Source organism: Parus major, chromosome 4 (assembly GCF_001522545.3).
Source record: "Parus major isolate Abel chromosome 4, Parus_major1.1, whole genome shotgun sequence".
Lineage (NCBI taxonomy): Eukaryota > Metazoa > Chordata > Aves > Passeriformes > Paridae > Parus > Parus major.
This window is the reverse complement of record NC_031771.1, coordinates 64,955,021-64,977,615: the sequence shown is the minus strand read 5'-3', so window position 1 is coordinate 64,977,615 and position 22,595 is coordinate 64,955,021. Positions and strand designations below refer to the sequence as shown.

At 37.8% G+C, this 22,595-nt stretch overlaps 1 protein-coding gene across 2 annotated transcripts in view; it reads left to right on the top strand.

Moving 5' to 3' along the window:
- CTNNA2 (catenin alpha 2) overlaps nucleotides 1–22,595 on the top strand; it is a 405,963-nt gene that overhangs the window by 372,287 nt on the left and 11,081 nt on the right. Inside the window, exons 15-17 of one of the 2 annotated variants that reach the window (XM_015624688.1) lie at nucleotides 2,184–2,289; nucleotides 4,794–4,928; nucleotides 17,478–17,621. In XM_015624688.1, the coding sequence (XP_015480174.1) occupies nucleotides 2,184–2,289; nucleotides 4,794–4,928; nucleotides 17,478–17,621 (385 nt within the window). The remainder of the gene's footprint in view (nucleotides 1–2,183; nucleotides 2,290–4,793; nucleotides 4,929–17,477; nucleotides 17,622–22,595) is intronic. The other variant, XM_015624690.1, reaches the window with a different exon arrangement.

Sequence of the window (22,595 nt, the reverse complement as noted above, 5' to 3'; positions counted from 1 at the left end):
GAAAGCTCATCATAGACACTGCCCTGGGTATTTGTCCAAATGGGATTAATCACATGAAGTTTTTATGCTATTTGCAAGTCTCTTTTATTTGCAGATCATTTTGTATTTCAGCAGCAAAGTTAGTCTGTGACCTTACAGACATTCCAGTGACATTTCGTTTAGTACCCATCTAAATGCATGTGCCTCTCTGAACTTTCAACATTTCAGCACAATTTGTGTCAATCAAAAATAATGGCAAAACTATTTATATCATCTGACCACTGAACTTCCTTCCAAAAAAAATCCCAAACGAAATGAAACTGGATTGATCTAATGCTTCGTGGGAGTCAGTCTGCAATGACTTTTTTATTTTTGCTTTCATTTCTTTTCTCTATTGATGTCTTGTTCTCTAATTGCAGAGCGTCAAAAGGTCATTCATTAATGATACAATGTAAACAGAATTATTGTCATTAATTATGGTCATATTGTTAATCACACCAGGGAGAATGGTTTACAAGAGTCTTTGAATTCCAGATCATCGTAGTAAATTAAATTTTGTTCAGTGTTTATTTATAAAGTGGGTTCAAAAGTTTAAATGGTATTTATCAAAATGTGATTACACAAAACAGGATGAAAAATCATCCTGGTTTTCTTCAGGATTAAAATCAGACATCCATTTATTCAACTCTTTGTGTTGCCCCATCCCTGGAAGTGTTCAGGGCCAGTTGGATGGGGCTTGCAGCAGCCTGGGAAAGTGGCAGGGGGTGGAACTGGATGGAGAGGATATTTTAGAGAATTCTGTGTTACTTTTGTATTTGTATTGTCTTGGTGTCTCTGATCCTTCTGCCAGCAAAAAATAGAGTGCAATCTGCTCAAACAGTGTCATTGTGTCATGGAAGGAAAAATGATGGCCTAAAGCAGCAGCCCAGAATATTCACAGTTTCTGCAACCTCCTGGACAACCTTTGATATATTGAACATGAAATGGAAAGTTTTATAATTATATTTTCTAGCATCAAAAGAAAAAAACTAATTTGAGAATGAGATAAAAACTACTGACACATTTGAAGTGCATTAAAAAAAAAATCAAAGTGCACCTCTGTCTGCATCAGATTCAATAACAAGTTGTTTAATATATTCCATTAAAACAGAAACAAACCTTTCACACCTCTTTGCTTGGCTGTAACCTCAACAGTGTTAGAATAGAGTAATTTTTCAAATGCATGGAGTTTGTGACAATCAGAACTGCTCATGTAATGTAGATGCACATGAGGTCACCAAGAAGTATTTTTGCTGCACTTTAAGTTCACCTGAAGTGGGATACTTGTGTTTCATCTGTTTAAGGTGGTAATGAAAGTCTGGAAAGAAGATTAAAATGGAAATATGTTTCATCATGTTATTCTTGCCATTATAGATTTTAAAAAAAATCCAAAAATAATGCAATGTTGTGCTTAGGAAAAATGTGTTGTCCCATAAAAAAAAGAAAAAAAAGTTTGATCATATTGTGATTTGCCACATTAAAGAATGGAAAATGAAATCACTTCCAGCTGTGACTTTCTCAGGAGCAGCAGCAATTTTATTGGTACAAGCAGGATTAAAGTTTTGAGTCTGAAGCAAACTCAGGAAAGTCTGTGGAGACCTTTTCTCTTAATACATTTTGGTAGCTTTAATGATTAAATCAGAATTTTGTGCATCATCTTAAAAATATAGCTAAAGATCAGGCTTAAAGCTAATTATACATATTTTAAATGTAACATTCAAGTGTGTAAGATAATGATTATGCTTTACCTCTCTTTGTTTTCCAACAAAAAATCTACCAGAAAAAGGCTTTATAAAATGTCTTGCCCCAGACATGATGGGCTGAACATTTAGCACTGGCTTGGGAATCACATAGTTTTGAAATAGTTGTGTATTCCAGGAACAACACTGGCTTAATGAGCACTTAAAAATGCATATACTATTAAGTACAGCTCATGTGCTTGAAGGCACCATCGGACTAAATTGCCAATGAGGCATTTTGTAAAGGAGAGGAAATACAGCAGACAGATTTCTTAATCAAGCTGTACTATAAAGTCCTTAAAAGGCAAAATTGTAATAAATTAAGAAGACATTTGTGTTGCTATTTTAAAATCAAGCACTGAACAGGGTCACTAAAACCGTTGCCTTTCGTGATTTATTGAGATTGTGGGTAATTGTGTTTCACAGAGGGAAAGGCCCCCTGAAGAACACATCCGATGTCATCAATGCAGCCAAGAAGATTGCAGAGGCAGGATCCAGGATGGACAAATTGGCACGGGCAGTTGCTGATCAGGTAGCCCCAAAATGAGCTGAAACACAACATAACCTCTATGGATGAGTTGCCTTTATGCAGGAAAAGTCTGTCTCACCAGAAAATTACCTGTTGAGAGTCTGGATCCTGATCTCCCCATTGGGTAGACCTTGGTTCTTCTAGACCCATCAGCATTTTGCAGAACAGGGAAGGCATAAATGAGTCTCTCCAAAGCTCAGAAATGTTAGACATTTAGAACTAGATAGAGGCTCTTTCAGGTTGGAAAAACCTATGAGATATCACATCCAAAATGTATTTGCAGTTAAAAAAGCAGTAAGGATTTGTATGCTCCATTCCCTTTGCCAAGTGCCTACGAACCCTTAGATTCTTTTCAGTTCATTCTTCCAGCAATTTTCCCTTGATTTGGCATTTTACTCCTTCCAGGTTCTCTGACTCCCTATTTTCTTGTTTGCCTCAGTGTATTGTTGTGGGGTCTGTGTCCTCACTTCCTTTACAAAATCCATATCACAGCTGGACAGGTGACTTTGCTGTATATATATTTTCAGATTGGATTATCTATTCATCTGGAGAGCAAGAGGAAGAATCATATTAAAAGTCAAGAGCCAAATTTCAAATCTGGGTCCTACATAGCTAATTTTAGATTCAGGCAAATTAAATTTCACTATTTTTCCCTTTGTAAATATCCTACAGTTTCTTTAATTTCATTGTCATCAAGAGAAAATTTGCTGGAAGTGGGAACTGGTAACTTCATTGCCTCTAGTCTTTCTCTTCAAAATAAGAATGTCATTTTCAAGTAAGGGTGTGACAGTGTGTAAATCACCCTTCAATAGAATATGGGCCAGAGTGGCAAAAACCCCAAAGCTGCCCATTTTCCTGTAACCTCAGAAATGTTGGCTTTAGGTCTTCTTCAGAAGCAGCATTTTTCCTGTAGTTAACCCATTCCAGTCCTTCAAATGTAGCATCTGTTCATTTTAACACAAAAAAGAAGAAATCCATCTGTCAGCTGATGAAATTCCTAGTCTGCAGTATTTGCAGAGGTGGAATATTTTAAAGAAAGAAACAGAAGGAGACTTGTTATGCTTAGAGTGCCTTGAGTCACATTTTAAATTTCAGAGGACTGTAACCCTACTAATAAACGGTGAAATTATTTTGAGAATTAAGTATTTTTTCTAATGCTTGCACTTTAATGATATTTCACAGAACTCTGGAGACCCTCATGCAATATAAACTTTTTGTGGACAGTTGCATTTTTAATTACTGTTCCATTGAGGGAGTCCTTATTCTTTTTCATTCCAAGGTATTTATATTTAAAGCCTTGACAACTCTGCAGATGTATTGCTTTAAATTTATTCCTTTCAGTTCATAGGCTTCAAGAATTGAGTAAATATTTTTATATTAAATTGGCACTGGTAGGAAGAAGAGGTCTTTTAGGGATTAATACCTGAAAGGTGTGGCAACTGTCTGAGGAAGAGCAGCTCTATAGCATCCACAGTGAAGCTCCAGCTTTGTTTATTATTAGTTTTAAAGGGCAAGAAAAAAGTCAAGTGACTCCTTTTGGGATTATAGATAACAATATATCCCAACTACTTCACCATGAACTCATTTCTTGCCAGAGCAGTGATCTCAAGGTAGGAGCTGCGATGTTGATTCATGTGCATTTAATTCTATAATTTTTTTCTTGAAATGCTCTGATAATATTTTTTTTTTTTAATTGTGTATAAACTCTGTAAGGTGATAAAAAGGCATATTTGGAATATTTGTTCCCCAAGCTATGCAGGAGAATTGTCAGTCAGACTTTGCTGGGTAGCCCCAAAGAGTATTTATTGGAGACATGCTGTTAGCAGAGGACCCTTTTAGCTCTGTTTCATCAGAGTGAATTACTGAGGTCTGTTCTCCTGAGGCAAGACTTTGAATATTAACTACAAAGGTGTTCTTTGTTATGCTGTTGATATTGTGAGGGATGATTCAGTTTCTATTAGGAGTCCCAGAGACTATGAATAAATTGTACTGGGGCCCTTTCAGGTTCTATTGATTATGAAACCCTCACAGCACATTCGACCTAATCTAACCCTCTGAACATCTGCACAAATCCAGGGGACCTGTCAGGGAGACAAGAATTGGGGTAACCACTCAGAACTGGGTTTATCTGGACATTAACTGCTCTATATTGGATGTTAACTTGGATGTCCAGCAGGCAACCTGGAGTTTCAAGTGAAACCTGGTCTTTTGGCTGCTCAGTTCAATTCCATAAATTAATGCAGAGCATAATTTTAAGTTATTATTTTCATAATGCTGATAAAGAGGTTTCTCGTTTTTCAGAAGGGTAGAGTGCACCTTTAGGTTGCAATTCACAAATCTTGAGTTAAATGAATGGTAGAATTTGATTTTTCACATTTTATCTAGTACCTCATGTATAGACAAGGTGGGATAGATCCACCTAATACACGCACACTGCTGCTATCTGATTACCTTTCTCTGATCTGATGAACTCAGCTCCATCTAATCAGTATTTGTGTTGTGTGCAGTGCCCAGACTCAGCCTGCAAGCAGGATCTGCTGGCCTACCTGCAGCGCATTGCCCTGTACTGCCACCAGCTCAATATCTGCAGCAAAGTCAAGGCAGAAGTTCAGAACCTGGGAGGAGAACTCATTGTATCAGGGGTAAGCTGGGATTTGAGTTTAGCCATTTGTTTCCCATGTAGCACTTGGAAGGGAGCACTTTTGATTGCAAAAATGTACAAAACAAAAATCCACTGATTCATAAGCAAGTTGGGTTTTTTTTTTTCAAATTCTATCACCATTATTCCAGGCCTTACAATAACTTGTGTAGAGCAATTTGATTTTCCAATTACCCTTTGTTTATACTAACCTTGTAAAATCTTCATTCTTCCAAAAGAAAAGTAATTTCATAGCCTAGAAAGTCATTGCCAAGCTGTGAATATTATAATTATTTGGAGCTTTTGTATATTTGCTCATTATAAATCTTCTTTCCTTTGTTAGTACTGGTAATTTCCTTCCTCTGTGCAAAAGCCAGCTCTGTATGAAGTGCATATTGTTAAGATGGTGATGACTAATGGGATTCATTCACTCAGGTTCCAATGCACACTAGGTTTAGCAAAAGACTCTGGAAGGCCAGCAAAATATTTTAAATTTTGATGCATATGCTGTTTTGAAGTACTATTGCAAGCACAGTGATTATATACTCTAATACCACCCAGTTATTGCAGTTATTTTCAATGAACACTACAAACTTCTTACACAAAACTTTTTGTAGAAATAAAAGCAGGCAGCAGTAATACTATAAGCATTGAGTTTTTTACATTTTTAAAATATATTTTTTTTCTTCTCCTCTGTTGGCCTTTGAGCCTCTGGGAGTAAGCTAGAACCAAGAAGAGGCAGTGACTGCTCTTCATGATTTCTTTTCTTTCACGCTAGTTTAGCCCCATGACACCTCTGTTATCCTCTAACTCAAGTACCGACCACATGTATGTAAATTTGTAACATATTCCACTCTCCTGAGTGTTTTCAAAATGATAGTGATGTGTGAGACCCAAGATGCTCCAAAAAAATTGTTTCCAAACATGGTTTTGAAAAAGCACCCTTTCATTGTTTAAGCCCAATCAAGTATGAAGATTATTAGGACAACAAACTTGTGCCCTTCATTCCATCCATGATATTCCCCAGTGGCATCACGGGCCTTCCTCAAACATATCAGAAGTCACAGAAAGTGTTCTCAGTCACGTAACATTTTTATATATATATATTTTTATTTTTTTTTTGCAAAGCACTATAGAAGGTCTTAAACATTTGCCAGGCTTTCTTGGATCAGGCATTCTGAAGTCATATACACAATCCTAAAAGGAGCTGCTTAAAGGTTCCTGTATCTGTCCTGCAATTGGTCTTCACTTCTTGACGTATGTACGTATGTAATTTTAATACCTTGATCTTCCCACAGCAATGAAAAGATCCTCTTCCATTTTCCTGACACCAACGGCGTGATCTGTCCTTGTATCACTGACAGCTATGCCGCATCGTAATTGCTACGATCTTTTCTTACCTCCTGCCATCTGGGTCCAGCCTTTCATACCCATTGACTTGTCATGTTCATCTCTCTAAAACAATTCCCCGAATCAGTGCTTCTCCTGGCTTGGCTTTTGTGGTTGTGTGTGTTTCTTTTTTCGAGTCTCTTTATTCAGTGTTTGTGGATGCTGAATAAGCCATTGTGAACCTTGCGCATCTCCTCGTTCCTGGAACATCCCCATCCGTTGTGGAATTATAAGTGGCCAAACCGCTTGAGTTCATCATTCCAGTCTGGCATTGTTGGCACCCGCTGCTTCCCAGGCTCCATCACCATTGTCTTTCTGTTTGGTGGGGTTTTCACAGTCAGTGTCAAAGGCAAAATGAGCTTCAGCCACGGAAATTATTTGGGTCCGTTCCAAAGACTCGGTAAAACTGACCTACAGATAATTTGAAGGTTGCCCAGCTTGCTTCTTCTGCTGGTGCTCTGAGCAGGAGGAGGTGTAGTGAGTTGAACTCCTGTGCATCCCTTTGTGAGAGCATTATCTTGTGATCTGACACGACCCAGTCAGTGCAGAGCTTTCCTGACAGTGTTTTCTGAGCTGTTGATCTTTAGGGTGCTGGGTACTGTATGCTCCTTTGCTATCCAGAGGTCTGGTATCCAAGTGCACATCCACATCTGCTTGTCTACTTGCTGCTTCTGCTTCCATCTTCTTCTTCATTCTCTCTTGGATAGCCAATTACAAATAAACAGTATTTTATTTATACTAAAATGAAATACCATTATTTGGCAACTTGCATACAGTACAATGTTAGAATGTACTATAGAAATCCAGAACTCAAGCTTCCCAACCTGTGACTACAGAAGTAAGTTTCTGTGATTGTGCTATATTTAAATGTTTTGATGTGAATATCAAGCACCATGACAATTATTACAATATTATAATTTACTACTGTGTTTACAAAGAGCCACAAGACAATTCAGATCGATCCAAGAGATGATTTACGATTCAAAACTATTATGGGGAGTAGGATCTCTGCTTGAATTTTTTCGTTATTAAGAATATTAATCAATATTTATAAATGAAATGAATGTATGCATATGTATGTTTGAATCTTTGTGTGGGTGCATGCATATTTATATATAAAGAAAAGAGACATAAAACCAATTAAAAGCTAAAAGACAGATGAAAGCCACCCCACAGTTCTTACAGTTTTGTTAGATAAAAATATGTTGCAACAACTTCAAAATTACTGTGTACATAACATTTAATGTGCCGTATGTCTTTTGATGAAACTTCTATTTCTTATTTTTTCCCCTGAGATTCAGTAGTTCAGTATGGTTTACCTCTGAAAATAAGCAAAAAGCTGATCTTGTTTGCTTTTTCCTCTATAGATTGATATGATTCTAGCATAGCATATGAAGGGTCCTTTTTGGCATCAGTGACTTTGCTGCAAATAGGAAAACAGATCAAAAAGTAAGAAAATGTCACAGTCCTGAATTGTAAATTATTTCAGTAAAAGACCCACTGTTGTTTTTCCCTATTCTTTCTCCCATTCCTTTTCCCCTCTGCTCTTTTTTCTCCTTTGATCTTTCCCATCAGACTCCCTCCATGCAAGGATTAGAATTTTTATTTTTTTTTACCAGTTAAGTAACACCTGGCAATTTGGAGTTAGCACACATCAGCTAATTCCTCAGTAATATTAAGAGGGCAAAGACAATTTAGACTGTCTGTTGACTTGGCCCTTTATGATCCAAGGTGAGACTCTTAATTCCTGATTCCAATGGAGTTTTCTTGAAAAGTAAAATACGAAACCCTGATACCAGTTCTTCAGTGAGTAACCCAAAAAATTATTGCAGGGAAGAAAATAAGCAAAAATTGTGAGGAGGAAGTTAGACAAAAACAGAAAAAGAAATTAATATCAAAAATTAAAAATATTTTTAAAATATTTCTAACTGTGTAGGTGATAACCTTGTTCCTAGTAAAACTCTCTTTGACCTTGGTCCATAAACAGATACGCATTTCTGTAATTTTAGATTTCAATATTCAATTTCTAGTTCCCCTCTGAGAATAAACAACCTCCTTTAATGAAATTACAGAGTAAAAGCACTTCAAAATAATTTGCTTTGTCTCCTGCTTTGGTTTATTTAAGGTAATGCATATTTGCTTCATAATCACTTGCAGTATTGTATTGGAATGAATCCTCTGAGGTGCTGAGAGTACACTGCTCTCAGTGAAGTAAATCCCATTTACATATACTTAGCTCTTGCTGATGGCCTTGCCTTTTTGTGGAGCTACTTTTGCTCAATAGAGTTGCTTTTAATGATGTTTCTTATTTGGATAAAAAAAAAAAAAAATCAGACTTCTAACTCTAGGGCTGCTTTATTTTTCTAGCATTCCTGTCTGCCTCTTGTTAGCAAGAGAATTACAATAAAACAAATCTATATATTCATTTCCTATTCCAGAATAAATATCCACTTGTTCTGTTTACTGCTGCTCAGAAGCTGATCAGCTCATTTACCTACTATCCATTTAGGCTGTGAGCTTGCATTTTTTAAAATTCTTGTTTATGTTGGTAGACTTGCCACAGTTTTTCCTGTAGAATTAGATAGAACAGAATTGAAGAAAATCCTTTATTCAAGGCAGCTCCTTATCATGTTCTGGTTTGATTTAGAGCCCTACAGATAAAATCAGGTGTATTATCAGAAAATTTGCCAGTCTTAAACTCCTGAACCAGACAGAAATGCAGTGTCATACAGAGTAGCAGCCACATGCCTTTGAACACTGTCCAAATGTATGGAATCAATAGCTAAAGCACACTCCAAACACACACTTTACTGGATCCAGTTCCCAGTTATTTTCTAAGTCCTATTTATCTTAATATAATAGGCTCAACTGTGATACCCAGAGAAGGATTCCTATATTCTGTTGAAGATACTAGACAGTGTAGCTAAGATTGTGAGTTTACCAAGGAATTCTTGCTTGGTGAATCAAAGTGAGGAGTTTAGCAGGAGCAGGAAGGTGAAAGGGCTGGAGCCACCCCATTAATTTTGGGTAGGACATGACAAAAATTGATATAACACCTGGATTGGGAGGGTGGATACATAACAGTATGAACAAAAACAGATATACTGCAAAATAATTATATGTTTATCTGTGATCAGTGATAAGAGCCAGACCTCATCAAATACGAATGAGCCTCATTATTTATCAGAGAATAACTGAGCATCCAGCAGTTATTTCAGATGAGCTCACCAGCAGTTCCCCTATCAATTCTGCCTATGGATCTTACATCTAAATAGAAATGGTTTAAATGTTCTGCTTTTCTTTTAATTAAGTCTGAATCACTCTAAACTACCTCATACTGTAAAAGCAAGTTGGTGTCGTGTGGGCAGTTAAGTATCATATTAATTCTATAGACTCAAAGAAAAATCAGGTAGTTTGAAGTTCACCTGTTATTAAAAGTGAGCAAGCCCATCTTTCATTGAATTTGGATTAAGAGCAGTTACTGAAGAGCCACTGATGGGGTGCTTCATATCCCTGAAACAGAAAACCTTTCTGGGGTGTTTTCCTTTGGTTTAAAGTTGTAATCAGAGAGAACCTTTGCATTTAATACACGTAAGAGAATGGGAAAAGTGTTGATTTGGAGTTTGGTAAATGGAGGAATTTCATTCTCCTGAACCAGGCAAGAACTGAGGATTATGTGAAAGAAAGGCTCCTGAAGGTAGAGTTGGTATTTGACAAAACTGTTGGGTTCTTTCTTGTCAAAATTCTCAGGAGTGCAAAAAGGTTATTCAGTTAGTGAGAAAATTAGTTTGTCTATATATTTATAATAGAAATGGAACAAGTGGCTGACATATCCTTGTCTCTGAACTGTAGAGAAGTGGATAAGGAGTTGGGTGCATGGTCACACTCAAAGAGTTGTAGTGAAGGGCTCACTGTCCAAGTGGACACCAGGGACAAGTGTGTTCCTCAGGGGTTGGTGGTGGGACTGGCACTGTTTAACATCATTGTCACTGACACGGGCTGTGGGATCAAGTGATAACACTGAGCTGTGTGGTGCCACTGGCAGGCTGGAAGGGAGGGATGTCATCCAGAGGGGCCTGGACAGGCTGGAGATGTGGGCCTGGAAGGACCTTGTGAAGTTCAGCAAGGCCAAGTGCAGGGTCCTGCAGCTGAGTCAGGGCAATAATCCCTGACACAAACAGGCTGGGAGGAGAATGGGCTGAGGACAGACCTGAGAAGAAGAGCTTGGGTGGGTTGGTTGATAAGAAGCTCCACATGACCCAGCAATGTGCACTGGCAGCCCCAAAACCACACATTCCCTGAGCTGCATCCAAAGCACCATGGGCAGCAGGGAAGGGAGGGGATTCTCCCCATCTCCCAGGCAACCAGCCACAGTGTAAGAGGACACAGTCTTAAGCTTGCCAGAGGAGGTTTAGGTTGGACATTAGGAGGGATATCTTCATAGAAAAGGTGATTAGACATTGGAATGGGCTGCCCAGAGGGGTGGTGGAGTCACAGTCCCTGGAAAGGCAAGGCTGGACAAGGCACTCAATGCCATGGTGGTGTTGGGTCATAGGATGGACTCAATGAGCTCAGAGGTCATTTCCAACCTTCAATAAATTAACTTCAGCCTTCAACTTCAGTAATTTAATCCTATGATTCTGTTGAAGCAGAGGGTAAAAAAAAAAAACAAAACACTTGTGAAATAATAAGGAAGGAAGCCAAAGAAATAGGAGATATGAAATGTTCAGGTCAAGAAAGACAAACCAAAAGCAAGATAGGAGTATGAAATCAAAGAATTGCAGTGTTGGGAAAGGACTGAGATGAAGTCAGGATCATAAAGTTGGTTGAACTCCACAATAGTCTCGACTTTCCTAATATAACAAGCAGGGAGAAAAAACAGAAACCGCAAGGTCTTTGTTTTGACATTGTGAAAAGACAGCTTCCAGGACAGGACGGCTGGGGCTGGGTTGTGAAAGTGAGACCTTGATCTATACTTTATATTCAAGTAGCTCACGTCATCTACTTTAGGAGATGTTAAAGACATGAAAAAAAACAGAAAGACATTTTAGTTGGACACTTTGGGCTGGAGATATATTGTAGTAACCTCTGCATAAGTGTTTGAATGTATGCAGATATCCTGATACGTGTGAGGGTGAACTACAGCCACAGTAAATGTGCTCAGTTCCAAAACATATGGCTATGTGAAGCATAGATACTTCTACAGGTTTGGATAAACCTCTACCTGGAACAAATTTCTTTGAACTGAATAATTTAAGAGTCTCCAACTCCTGCTGGCACAGAATGTCCCTCAGTACACTTCCCATGAAGGGACTACCTGCTGATGTGGTAACATAAAACATTTATCATCCTGGCACTGGGTAAATTTACCACTCCTAAAGGATGAAGGAACCAGTGAGTTATGCAGGTTAATCAAAATGAGTGCTGGTAAAATCCCTCATGGTCATATATTCATTATATATGATGTATTTTATGGAAGCGCTGTCTTGCGGCTTTCTCAAAGTTAAAACAGTGAAGAACTCCTAATTATCCTATGAAACATCTTAAATATTAATTAAAAAAAATAAAAAATAGAGGCATAAATATATTCACCAATGGTGGCTCTAAAGCCATTTGCAATACCTCTCCCAAATATCTGTCAATAATAGGAATTTAGTTAATTATATGTAACTTACCTGTTGCAGCCCAGTAAAAGGGGCCAGGAGCTCAGTTTATGCTCTTGGCTTCCTTGGAGGGATTCAAGCCTGGAGTAGACAGTGTAGCAGCTGAGAAGATCTAATGTTTCAAGTTAAAAGTTATACAAGAGTCCTCCAGAGGTCTCTTTTAGTTATGCTTGTACTGCATTTTGATTCAAGTGAAAGATCCTGCAGGATCTTGTTCCTGTGTCAGGGAGTTCACAGGTTTTGTGTGCCTTTGTAAAAGGTTCTGGAATGGATGATAGTGCATATCCTGAGCTGTGGGCATCAGGGGGATCATAACTGTGATCCACAGAAAAAAACTGTGCAGAAGCCCCTGGAAAGGTTAATTTGTTTTTTTTTTTTTTAGTGTAGGGCTGTTCCTGCAAGGAAAGTGGATGGTGGCAGACAGAATTTATGTAAGGAAAGGCAGATGAACAAAGCTCAAGACACAACTGAAAAAGCCAACAAGAAAATATTTTTGGTGCAATAATCTCAGTTCTTTTGAAGCTCCAATTTTTTTTATATAAGGCTATTTTTAGGACTAAGAAAATACCTCATTTTATATGACTGCATGTATAAACACACATAAATATGAAACGATACAGCCTGCATAAATGGAAAGATGTTATCTAGAATTTAATTTGCAAAGCAAAATTACACTGCACTTGTCTTCATTAGAATATATTCATGGAGACAAGAAGCACACACACCATCTATATGTCTGCATTCAGTAGGTTTACATTTAGACAGGTCAGACTTTTATCCTTATTAAGAAGCATTTTGGCTCGGGGGAACATGCTCTTGTGCTCTATCAAGTGACTAATATTCATGCATTTTTGAAAATTAAATTTATTGAAATTTCTCATTAGAACAATTTTCTGCAAAGAAAAGCATTTCTGATACCAAACAATATCAAGCCATTTAATTCCTTGAAAACAGTGTGAAATATTACAGATTCAAGACTGAGACTTGAAACAAATATCGTAGAAAAAGGTTAGAGAATTGAAGGAAAAATGTATGTTCTTCATTACATAGCGCATTTGCTTTAAAAACATTCAAAGCTTGCCTGCTACAGTAGTTACAGCTTCACTTCAGCCTGTTTTCCTATTCCAGGCCATGCTGAATGAGCTGAGAAGAAAATGGGAATATAATGGCTTTGTGATACAGGAATTACAGCAGCCCTGCAATAATTAGCAGGGCTCAAAGACCATTCTAACACACCCTAAGATATGGTCCCAAAGGATTATTCCTGTAGGAATTACTATAAAGAGAGGACTTTGGTGCTATCTTATGTTCACTTGTTTTCCTGTCTTACTGCCTTTAAAAGGGATGGTTTGGGACCAAACGTCACCATTTTGTATTAAATAAGAATTCCTTTCCCCTGGGGAATTCTCAGTTGTCCTCCCTAATGCACAGCATAGATTTGCTAATAGGTTCATCCCAAGGCCATAAATGAACATGAGGTTTGTTTCTTGCACATGGAATTACGGAGATTAAATTTCCATAATGACAGATTTAACCCATAACAGGAGATTTTGGGTTGTGTTTCTTATACAGAAGTACACTTTGTAGTTCTTGCAATTATTTAACTCCTTGAGTTGGAAAGTGGTGACCTTAAATCCCACTTATAAAAGTACTATCAGATGGTGCTTTTGCAGATATTAAAAGAACAACAACTATAGCTCAGAATTATCAGTTACTTTGACTGTAATTGTATTTCTTGACAACCAGAGCTGCAGATGAGTAACACACACATAGAACTACTCACAGAAAAGAAGATGTGCCCTAGAGGGAAAACATCAGCAGATTTTTCCAGCCTGACCAAAATCAACTGCAAATACTGAACAGAACAGTTCATAACGAAATTTTTAATAAAATCCACAAAAGAGATGTTTTCATTAAGTGAGGGAGGTCGTAATTGCCTTTAAGAAGAGAGCTAACTGAGTGAGGAAGGTTAAAAGTAGCCTTCTATCTTTAACCTCTGAAATATTTTCTTCCACACTTGGGGCATATTTTTATTAAAATTATTATTTATGTACCTCATAGAAGCAAAGAAAGAATAGTTCTGTTATCACATCTAATCTTACAGGTCTGATAAGCAGCTGCTTCAACAAAAAGGGTTTGTTTTGTATAATGTAATTAAGACATTGATATGAAGTCAAAGTAAAACACTATCCAGTATCAGAAAAATCAATCCTAATCTCTTACTGTTAGATATTCTCAAAAGCTTTCTTATAACATCGCTTCTTTCTGATTCTGACACTAATACATCATCAGAACCTTGTGAACTGGGTTACCAGGTAGGTAATAGTATGTCTAGAAACTGAGATGAAGTATAAAAGTAATGTGTCCTAAATCTCATCAAAGACCAAATCAGAATTCTGTGAAACTGGATTACAGCATCAATATCTGAGCCAAAAGACTGCAGAAATATTTTCATCCCCTTTTTAGACCTGCAACTAGGTCCAACATCTCCATTGTCAATAAATTAGAGAAGTTACAGCTTTACTCAGCTTCTGTATTTCATCATTCCTTAACTATGACAGATAATGTACAAAAAGGATTTTCCCACTTATCCATCCCGCTGATGTCCTACAGCAGCCAGCCCTCTTTGGCTCAGAGGTGTGCCTGTGTTAAGTTCTCAGAGTTTTTATGATGTGTGTCACTTTGGCATTTTTACATGGCCTTTTCCAGCTCTCGTTTCAATTCCTTACAATCCATCCTTTTTTGCCTTCTGTGTCTGTATCAGTCTGGGTAACATTTCTGCAGGGCTGGTTCTGTGTGCTCAAACTTCACAGACAGCACCCAGAGGTACCTGTGTGGTGCCTGCCCTTCCCACCACAAATTCATCCTTTTAAGCAAGAAAGAAAGCACATTGGGATTTTTTTTCCATCTGATCTTTGAGGTCAGACTAAACATGGACCCTTGCTTGAAGTTGATTTCTGGTGCCCGGGTGCAAGTGATTAAATCAATTACTTGACCAGCATTTACAGAGTTTTCTTATGTGGTTAGGCTTAACTTCCATCCCATATGAAAATACTCAATATTAAAGTCTTCATTTACTGTCTCTTAGCCTTTCCATGCATTCATTCAGTTAATCTTAATTGTGTTCCTTGGAGCATTTGGAAGATTTCTGCACTTTCTTGAATGAATATACATTTTAAAAATGCTTTCATGAGGTGTATTCTTTCTTTGCTTTTATTCAGTAATGTGTTTATGTGCACAGCTTAGTCTTAGCTTTGCTCTTCACTTAATATTCTCTTTATCAACTATAGATATCATACTAAGCAAGTGAAAACAAAATTTCAGGTTTAAGTAGTACTAGCCCCAAAATACCTTCTTGCAAATGTTCTGTCACCCAATCTATTGAACTGTTTATATCACATTATCGTGGTGGAATTTTCCATATTTCCTATCTTTTTGCTGGAGAATATCCTTGGTCATTCTCAGTCTTTCAGGATTTAATTGTGCTTCTTCTATATGTTTCATCCCCATAAAAGACAATTTAACTCTTTATCTCTCTAAACCCTCCCTTTAGAAGATCTTAGAACTGCTGTTACATGTGTTATTTTTCTGATATATAAAGTTATATCCTCTGAGCATCCTTCTCTTCATCAGAAGGAGCAACCTCACATAGGCTTCATCAGGTCTGGTGGTCACAGGAGTTGGAAATATGTTCCTACTTTATTTGGCAAAAACAACTGTGGTGCAGTAGTCAAGCCATAGGTTACCTAAGTTATGAATTCACTGAATACTGCTTGGTACTTTTTACCATAAAAGCCTTTAAAAATTGGATTTTTCTCTTTAGCAGGCCATTAGACATAAATATTAATAAGGAGTTGATGCAATACAGGGGACCAGAGGAGGTTTTCTTCCTCTTTGACTTCAAACATGCAAATAGTTTGTAATCAAGAGATGATGTACAGAGAAAATAAATTATGAGCAGCACTATCATCACTTAGCATTCCTCAGCTGCAGCCTAGTTTTGCATTGTGTTCCTGCAGTTACATCTCATCTCTAACAGCCACAATAACTCTTCATTTCGCCCACTGGGCACCCATTTGTTGAGTTTTTAATTCCACAAACACACTGCTTTAAAGCAACATCTGCAAATACTGCAGGATAACCATGATGAGGGAAGTTTTGAAGGTGAAGAAGGAAAATGCTTGACTGTGTTGTTAGGTGGAGTGACTGGTACTAGACATGAGTCACACACTTCCTTTTTTCAGTAGAAGGAAAGAGAAAAACAAAGAACACACTGACAGAGCAGGGAATGCAATTAGTCATTATTAAGACAGAAAAACTAATCATGATTAGATTACAATTCACATGGACCTTGTAGCCCCAAAAAGCCTGAGGGAAAGCATCAATATTAACTCCATGTGCTTATAATACATAACATTAAAAGACATTTAAGGAGTATTTATTTTTTCTCTTCCAAAAGGCAGGCTCTTACACTAGCAGTCTTTACTTGCATAGCCCCCCACTGTCTGAGCAGTTTTATTTAATGGAGTTAGGTGTAGCAGCAGGAAAAAAATTATATTATTTTTTTTTTTTCAATTTTAGTCTACAGCTAGGTTATTAAGAAAATCCCAGTGGATAATATAAGCAATTATGTTTAGTCCCAAACCTGCTTTTCCAGAATTTGGATGATAAAAATACCATTTACAATAAAGTAGACTGAATATCCCATTTTAAGTCCTCCAGTTTCAGTCCTTGGGATGTTGTTTGAAAAAAAGTGTGCCTCAACCTGTATAGCTGTCATTGTCTAAAAATTTACATCTTTAAAAACATCACCTCTTTGCAATTTTATTGATATTTCACTTGAAAGTGTGCTCTGTAAATAAATGAATGCCCAGAATTTTTATACTTCCCTCACTTGTTCTTTCAGCACAGTGTGTCAATTCTCATTTTCAATGCAAGAAAAACAAATTTCTTTTGCTGACCTCCCTCATGCAGTGGTGTAGGAGGCCCAACCCCCTGGATTACTCTACTCAAGGGTCAATCCACAGGTGTGAGCTGGATGTTTATCCCACATTGGGGAGCAAAAATGTAATTCCTGTTGCAATCACCGGAATTTTAGCTGCTAGCACTGGTGTGGATGTTTTTGTGTAGTTTGGCTGTACAAAACCACACATAAAATAGAGTCACTTGGGAATCTATTGACCAAATTCATGCTCGATCTGATGTCAGCCAGCGTTTAATTGGGATAGAGCTTTCTGTCCTCTCTGGTTGTCATCAAGAGATGCCAAAAACGTTCCCCTTTTGAATGAGCCCCGTGGGGGTGGCAGGCTGACCCTGTGCTGTGGGAAGGAGTGAGAGGAACCCCCAGCCAGTGGGGTTACTCATCGTGGAGGAGGCCCTGTGTCCTTGGCCAAGCATAGCTCCTTCAGCACACCTTCCCCTCTCCTCACCTCTACGCTACGGCACAATATTTCTCTTGCTCTCTCTCTCACTATCTCTTTTCTGTATCTCTCGGAAATCAGACTGGAGTTCAGAGCACTTTCACTACCTTTTATGAGGTAGAGTGTGATGTCATAGATGGGGGCAGGGCTAGTCAACTTTCCACCCACCCACCCACCTGTGCTGAGGGAGCTACGCTTGAGACTGGAAGCGGTGACTCCTCAACGGTGAGTAACCTCCTGTCTCATCTATGTCTCTATAGCTCTGGGGGTGGAGGGGAGACACCTGAGAATGGGGGATTTTTTTGATAGTTTCTCTTTTTTCTTTTAATTAACCACAGGACTGACAGAGTTAATTGCATGTGTTGTCTTAGTCACCTGCAGAGAGGCATTTCCTCCCTGTCCAGAAGTCCCAGAGTTAACTCCACCCACAAAGCAATGGCCACGTTTCTCTGCACAGGTGGTCCATTGGCTGATGGTTAAACTGATCTTTCAGTGTTGATCTTGCCCTGTGAAAAGGCAGGCTCTGGTCCCCTTGAACTCAGTCGCTAAACTTCCATTAATTTAATTACAGTGTTTAATTACGGTGCTGGGCCATAATTTTCCTGAAGTTCTTTATGATTAAAGATAGATGATGTTATTTTTATATTTATCATTATTAACTGTGGATAATGGCTGTTTATATGGGACAGGATTTCTTTTTTTTATATTCTCTATTACTGTTTTTTATTCACTTTATCCAGAATATTTATGAAGCTGTGTGTTGATAATAAGACAATTATAAGACCTTTTTCATAGATGGAATAAAATTCAAAGGTAAATTGTGGAAGACATAAAATTAAGCAGAAAACCCAGAAGAGATGTAACTCAGACTTAACCTTTGAAATTATAAATCAAAGCATTTGATTTTTTTTTTTCTTTGATAAGAACTTGAGATGGGCAGGGATGCTGCTGACTGAATTTCTTGGTGTGTTTTTTGTCTCACTACCTAAATGTTACTATTTTACTTTAAAGCATTGTCTTGTTACCTATTTCCCTCAGCCCCAGGTATTACTGCTTCACTGTTTTAATATCCCTCAGCATATTAAAAAAGACAAGATGGACTACGAAGACCTTCCTTTCTTGTTCTGCCTCCTGGGTATCTATTAAAGCTGTCAAGATGTCAGAGCTCTCATATTAAAGGGCAGAAGAAGGATCATATGAAGATTTTGGGCCCTGGGGATACTGCAAATCTTGCTGTTCTTGTTCATTTAAAGCTCTTTACCAGCTTTGTGTGGGATCTGTTCATATCCCAGGGAGAGGCACTAAAAGGTAGCAACACGCCCTCAATAAATCAAAGGAAGAGAGTGCAGTCCCAGCCTTTTCAGCAGAGGGGGTTCAGAGTCTGATTGATGAAGTACTTCTATTTTCAGATGACTAGGTGGCTTTGAGCAATTGGGTAAGGGTGCAGACATTCCATCTTCTGGTCAGTGGCATTGCTGGGAATTGGTCCACAGTGATGGATAGATATTCCCCCCTGATGACTCAGGAATGCTCTTTATATCAATGCACAGGACATCTAAATGGAGTTCTGGGAGGTTGAGGGTCTTGTTTACAAAGCTATCTACCAAAACTCTCACAAATGGTTGTTTCCCTCCCTGTCAAACAGAAAAATAATGATGAATAATATAAAAATGTCTCCCTGACAGGTGGTAGCTTTTCTAGCTTTGAATAATGTGCACGAGGTGTTTTATTGCTACTGTGTTTATTCCTTCAGTAAACCAAACACTGAAATCTCCAAATCTTCCTTTGCAAAGCCATGAACTTGCCCAGAAAATTTAGCTTCCCCAGCAAACTTTAATCTTTTCAGGAAAGGAAAAGGAAAAACAGGTTAGTCAGTCTCTGTTTCGCTGGGAAAACTTTATGGGAATTGCAGCTCTTAAAGATGTTTTGGAGTTTGTTCTTTTCAGAGGCAAATGCTTGGAGGTAAAATTTTATTTAGATCCTAAACACATTCTTTGCTGATGAGTTTATCAAATTGCCTAAGCACATAATTATTCTTGCATAATGCAGGAGACTTCAGTTTTTGCATGGAATTCATAAAACACAAAGAGCAACTGTACAGTGCCCTAAACTCACTTCAATGATACAAAAGCATTTTGGTGGCATAGAAACTTTTCAAGACTGGTGTAAGTATTGGGAAAAGGGAATCAGAATTGGTGTCATTCAATAATGATGGAGAATTAGGGACAGTGATCAGCACTGAGGGGATCCCGTGGAACAGAGATGTTAGCAGATTACTTTGAATCCAGAGAAATTTGCATTCTAAATTTATCTTGTAAGATGAGCAAACTAGCAGTTGGTTGACTTCTGTATAGTGGGGAGTTTGTAGAGGGAATGATATTCCAAATTGCATGAACTGTTCCAATAATTAACCTGAAATCTGTCTGTGCCAATTCTAGTAACAAATTTTTGTCCAGGTAACCCCAGGCTGTGAGTCTGTGAGTTTGGCTGGTTGCTTAACATTGGGAGAATAAATAAACTAATGCTACATTTACTGAGCTAATTCCCCTGTTAAATTATTTTACTGGCAGCTATGATTAAAAAAAATATTAAAATGTCTGAAGTGCACAGATTCCTACATTTTACAGCCTAGGCTTAAATATGTATTTAGTCAATTACGAAGTTTGTTTAATATTATTTACATGAACATCACATTAAATTAAAATATTTTAAGGCCTAGATTTCAGCTGATTTTACTTAGTGTTTAATATGAAAATTTTAAAGCAAATATCTGAGAAATTTCTTCCAATACATGCTAATTCAAATGATTTAAATCTTCATAAATTACTAAAAAATCTGAAAGTTAATTTTTGATGCAGTATTGCAAGCACGTTGTGTATAATCATCTCAAAACCCAGTATATTAACTAGTCTATCTGCACCTATATATTTAAGGACATCAACATTTAAATGAAAGCTTTATTCTTCAGTCATAATGGCAAAGGGTGAGCAATAGTTTAATGATGTAAGATCATCTACAGGGATCAAGCATTAAAGCAGCTATGTGAAATTCTCAATTTTTCTCTGTTTGCCAGGCTGCTTTCTCTTTCTCACAAGTTGAATTAAAACTTTGTGGGTTGGTTCTTACCTTCTTTTTCTCTGTGAGAAGTGAGGGAGAGCTGTGAAATGCACCATCTGTTTCCAAACCGTGTCAGCTGGCAAAGAGATGCTTCTCCCCCTGCCCTCTCTTACTGCAGTTTTGGGCTGGTTTAACACCATTGCCTCAACACGAATTGTGTGGATTTAATCTTGCCTAAGCAGGAGAAGTCACAATGACAGTGCACACATTCTAGAGGACTCTTCATGTTGATTTAAATTGCAGTCCTTTCAAACCTCAGCCTCAGCCTGTTTGAATTTATAACACAAATGCTCTGTAGCACTTGAACTGAGTGTAGTGGATGGAGGAAACCAGGACTGCCTTAACACCCTGGGCTTTCTGAACCTGGGACAGTTGCACTCAAAGACATTAAACATAATTATCTTAAATCATAATCCCTTGGATTTTTATCAGTCCTATCTGAGTGTCTCAAAGCAAACACATGGTGTACCCTGGTAAAACTGAAAACACAAGTAAATATTGTCATTATTTCCTTTCTAAAAATAGTGCTGAGCCACACTCAAGGCAGAAGAGATCTACTGAATCATGATGGGTTTCAAACACTACATACTTCTTCATAATTCAGTTAATGTTCAAGACCAGCATTTCTCTGTCTTCCATTTGATATTCCAGTTTCCACTCTGGATGGCCAAATTAAAATAAAAACCAAAATCAACCAACCAACCAAAAACAACAAAACAACCTCCCCCCAAAAAACTGAACCACAAATACTGCTATCCCCCTCCCCCCCCAAAAAAAACAACAGGGAGAAGACTTCACCCAAGTTAAGTATGGTTTGAAAAAGATTTAGAAAGAAATCCTGCAGTAACAGTGGGAGGCTGCCCCACTCAAGCTGTGCAAAAATATGAGAGTAGGTCTCTGGTGTAATGGAAACTGATTATTTTATTATTCAGAAAGATTTAAATTGAATTATGAAGAGGTTTTTGCTCTCATCTCTATTGCTGTGTGAATACTGACTCATTTAGCCAAGTGTAAACATCTGCATCTGAGATTTTCACTCCAGCCTTCCTTGATGTGGAACTCAAGAGCCGTTTCCAGAGGGCAGAGATTCTTATTTCAGGTAGACACTGACAACTGCTTAGACTGGTAATACCTTAAAAAACACAGAGCCATAAGCAGGTGAATTAAATTGTGTGTACAGAGTCAGAAAGTTTCACCTTGGGCTTCTTTTGAGGGTTTATATTGATATGTAAGTAAATTCAACTTTCTGTGAACTATCTGATGCCTCATTTTTCTGAACAGAAATTTTTAAATTGTTTATTAAGGAACATTTATCTATGTACATTTCCTGTCTTGATGCTCTGATCTCTTTAGCTTCTGGAGGCTGGAGAGATTTGTATGTCTTGTAGTTCGAGGGTTTCGCCCACTTGACATTTTTGGGGACCAAGAGACAATTAATGAAAACAGTCCCAAAAGCATTAATTAAGTTGTTTGAATTCTTGGACCACTATGACAAATCCAAAGATAGGTTTTTTTGCAGATGTTGAGCACCTGTCCAGATTCACTGCACTGTCTTTAGGACTCAAATGCAATTTGGGATCTCTAAACTGAGCTCAAAAGGTGAAGTGCTCTGGCCGATCTCCAGAGAGAAAGAACCCATGAAAGATCTCGAGTGCTTCATGGTTCCTGTTCTTCTTCACCAAGCACAAAAGGAGTCTGGAATCTTTTGGTCCAGAACCTGGAATTAAGTAGGTTGAGTGCAGGATGACACCTAATTTGTAGAAATGAAAACTCTGAACACTTTGACTCGGTCACAAAACACACCAAATCAGTGGATTTGAGGAACAGCCCTATTTTTCCTGCTTTCATTCCTAGAGAAATTGCTCAGTAAGAGGCATCTGAAAAAATTCTGGGGCTTCAAGTGACACCAGTCATGGTGGATCATGACTAATATTTAAAGACATTCACTCTGAATTTTTCTGATGCTAACCAAGTGCAGTCAAGTCTGTAGGTAACCATGACTAATGTACGCTATTTAAATAAGAACTTTATAAGAAATGAGCCTCTGAAAATGCTTTTTCATTTCATTACACATTTCACTTA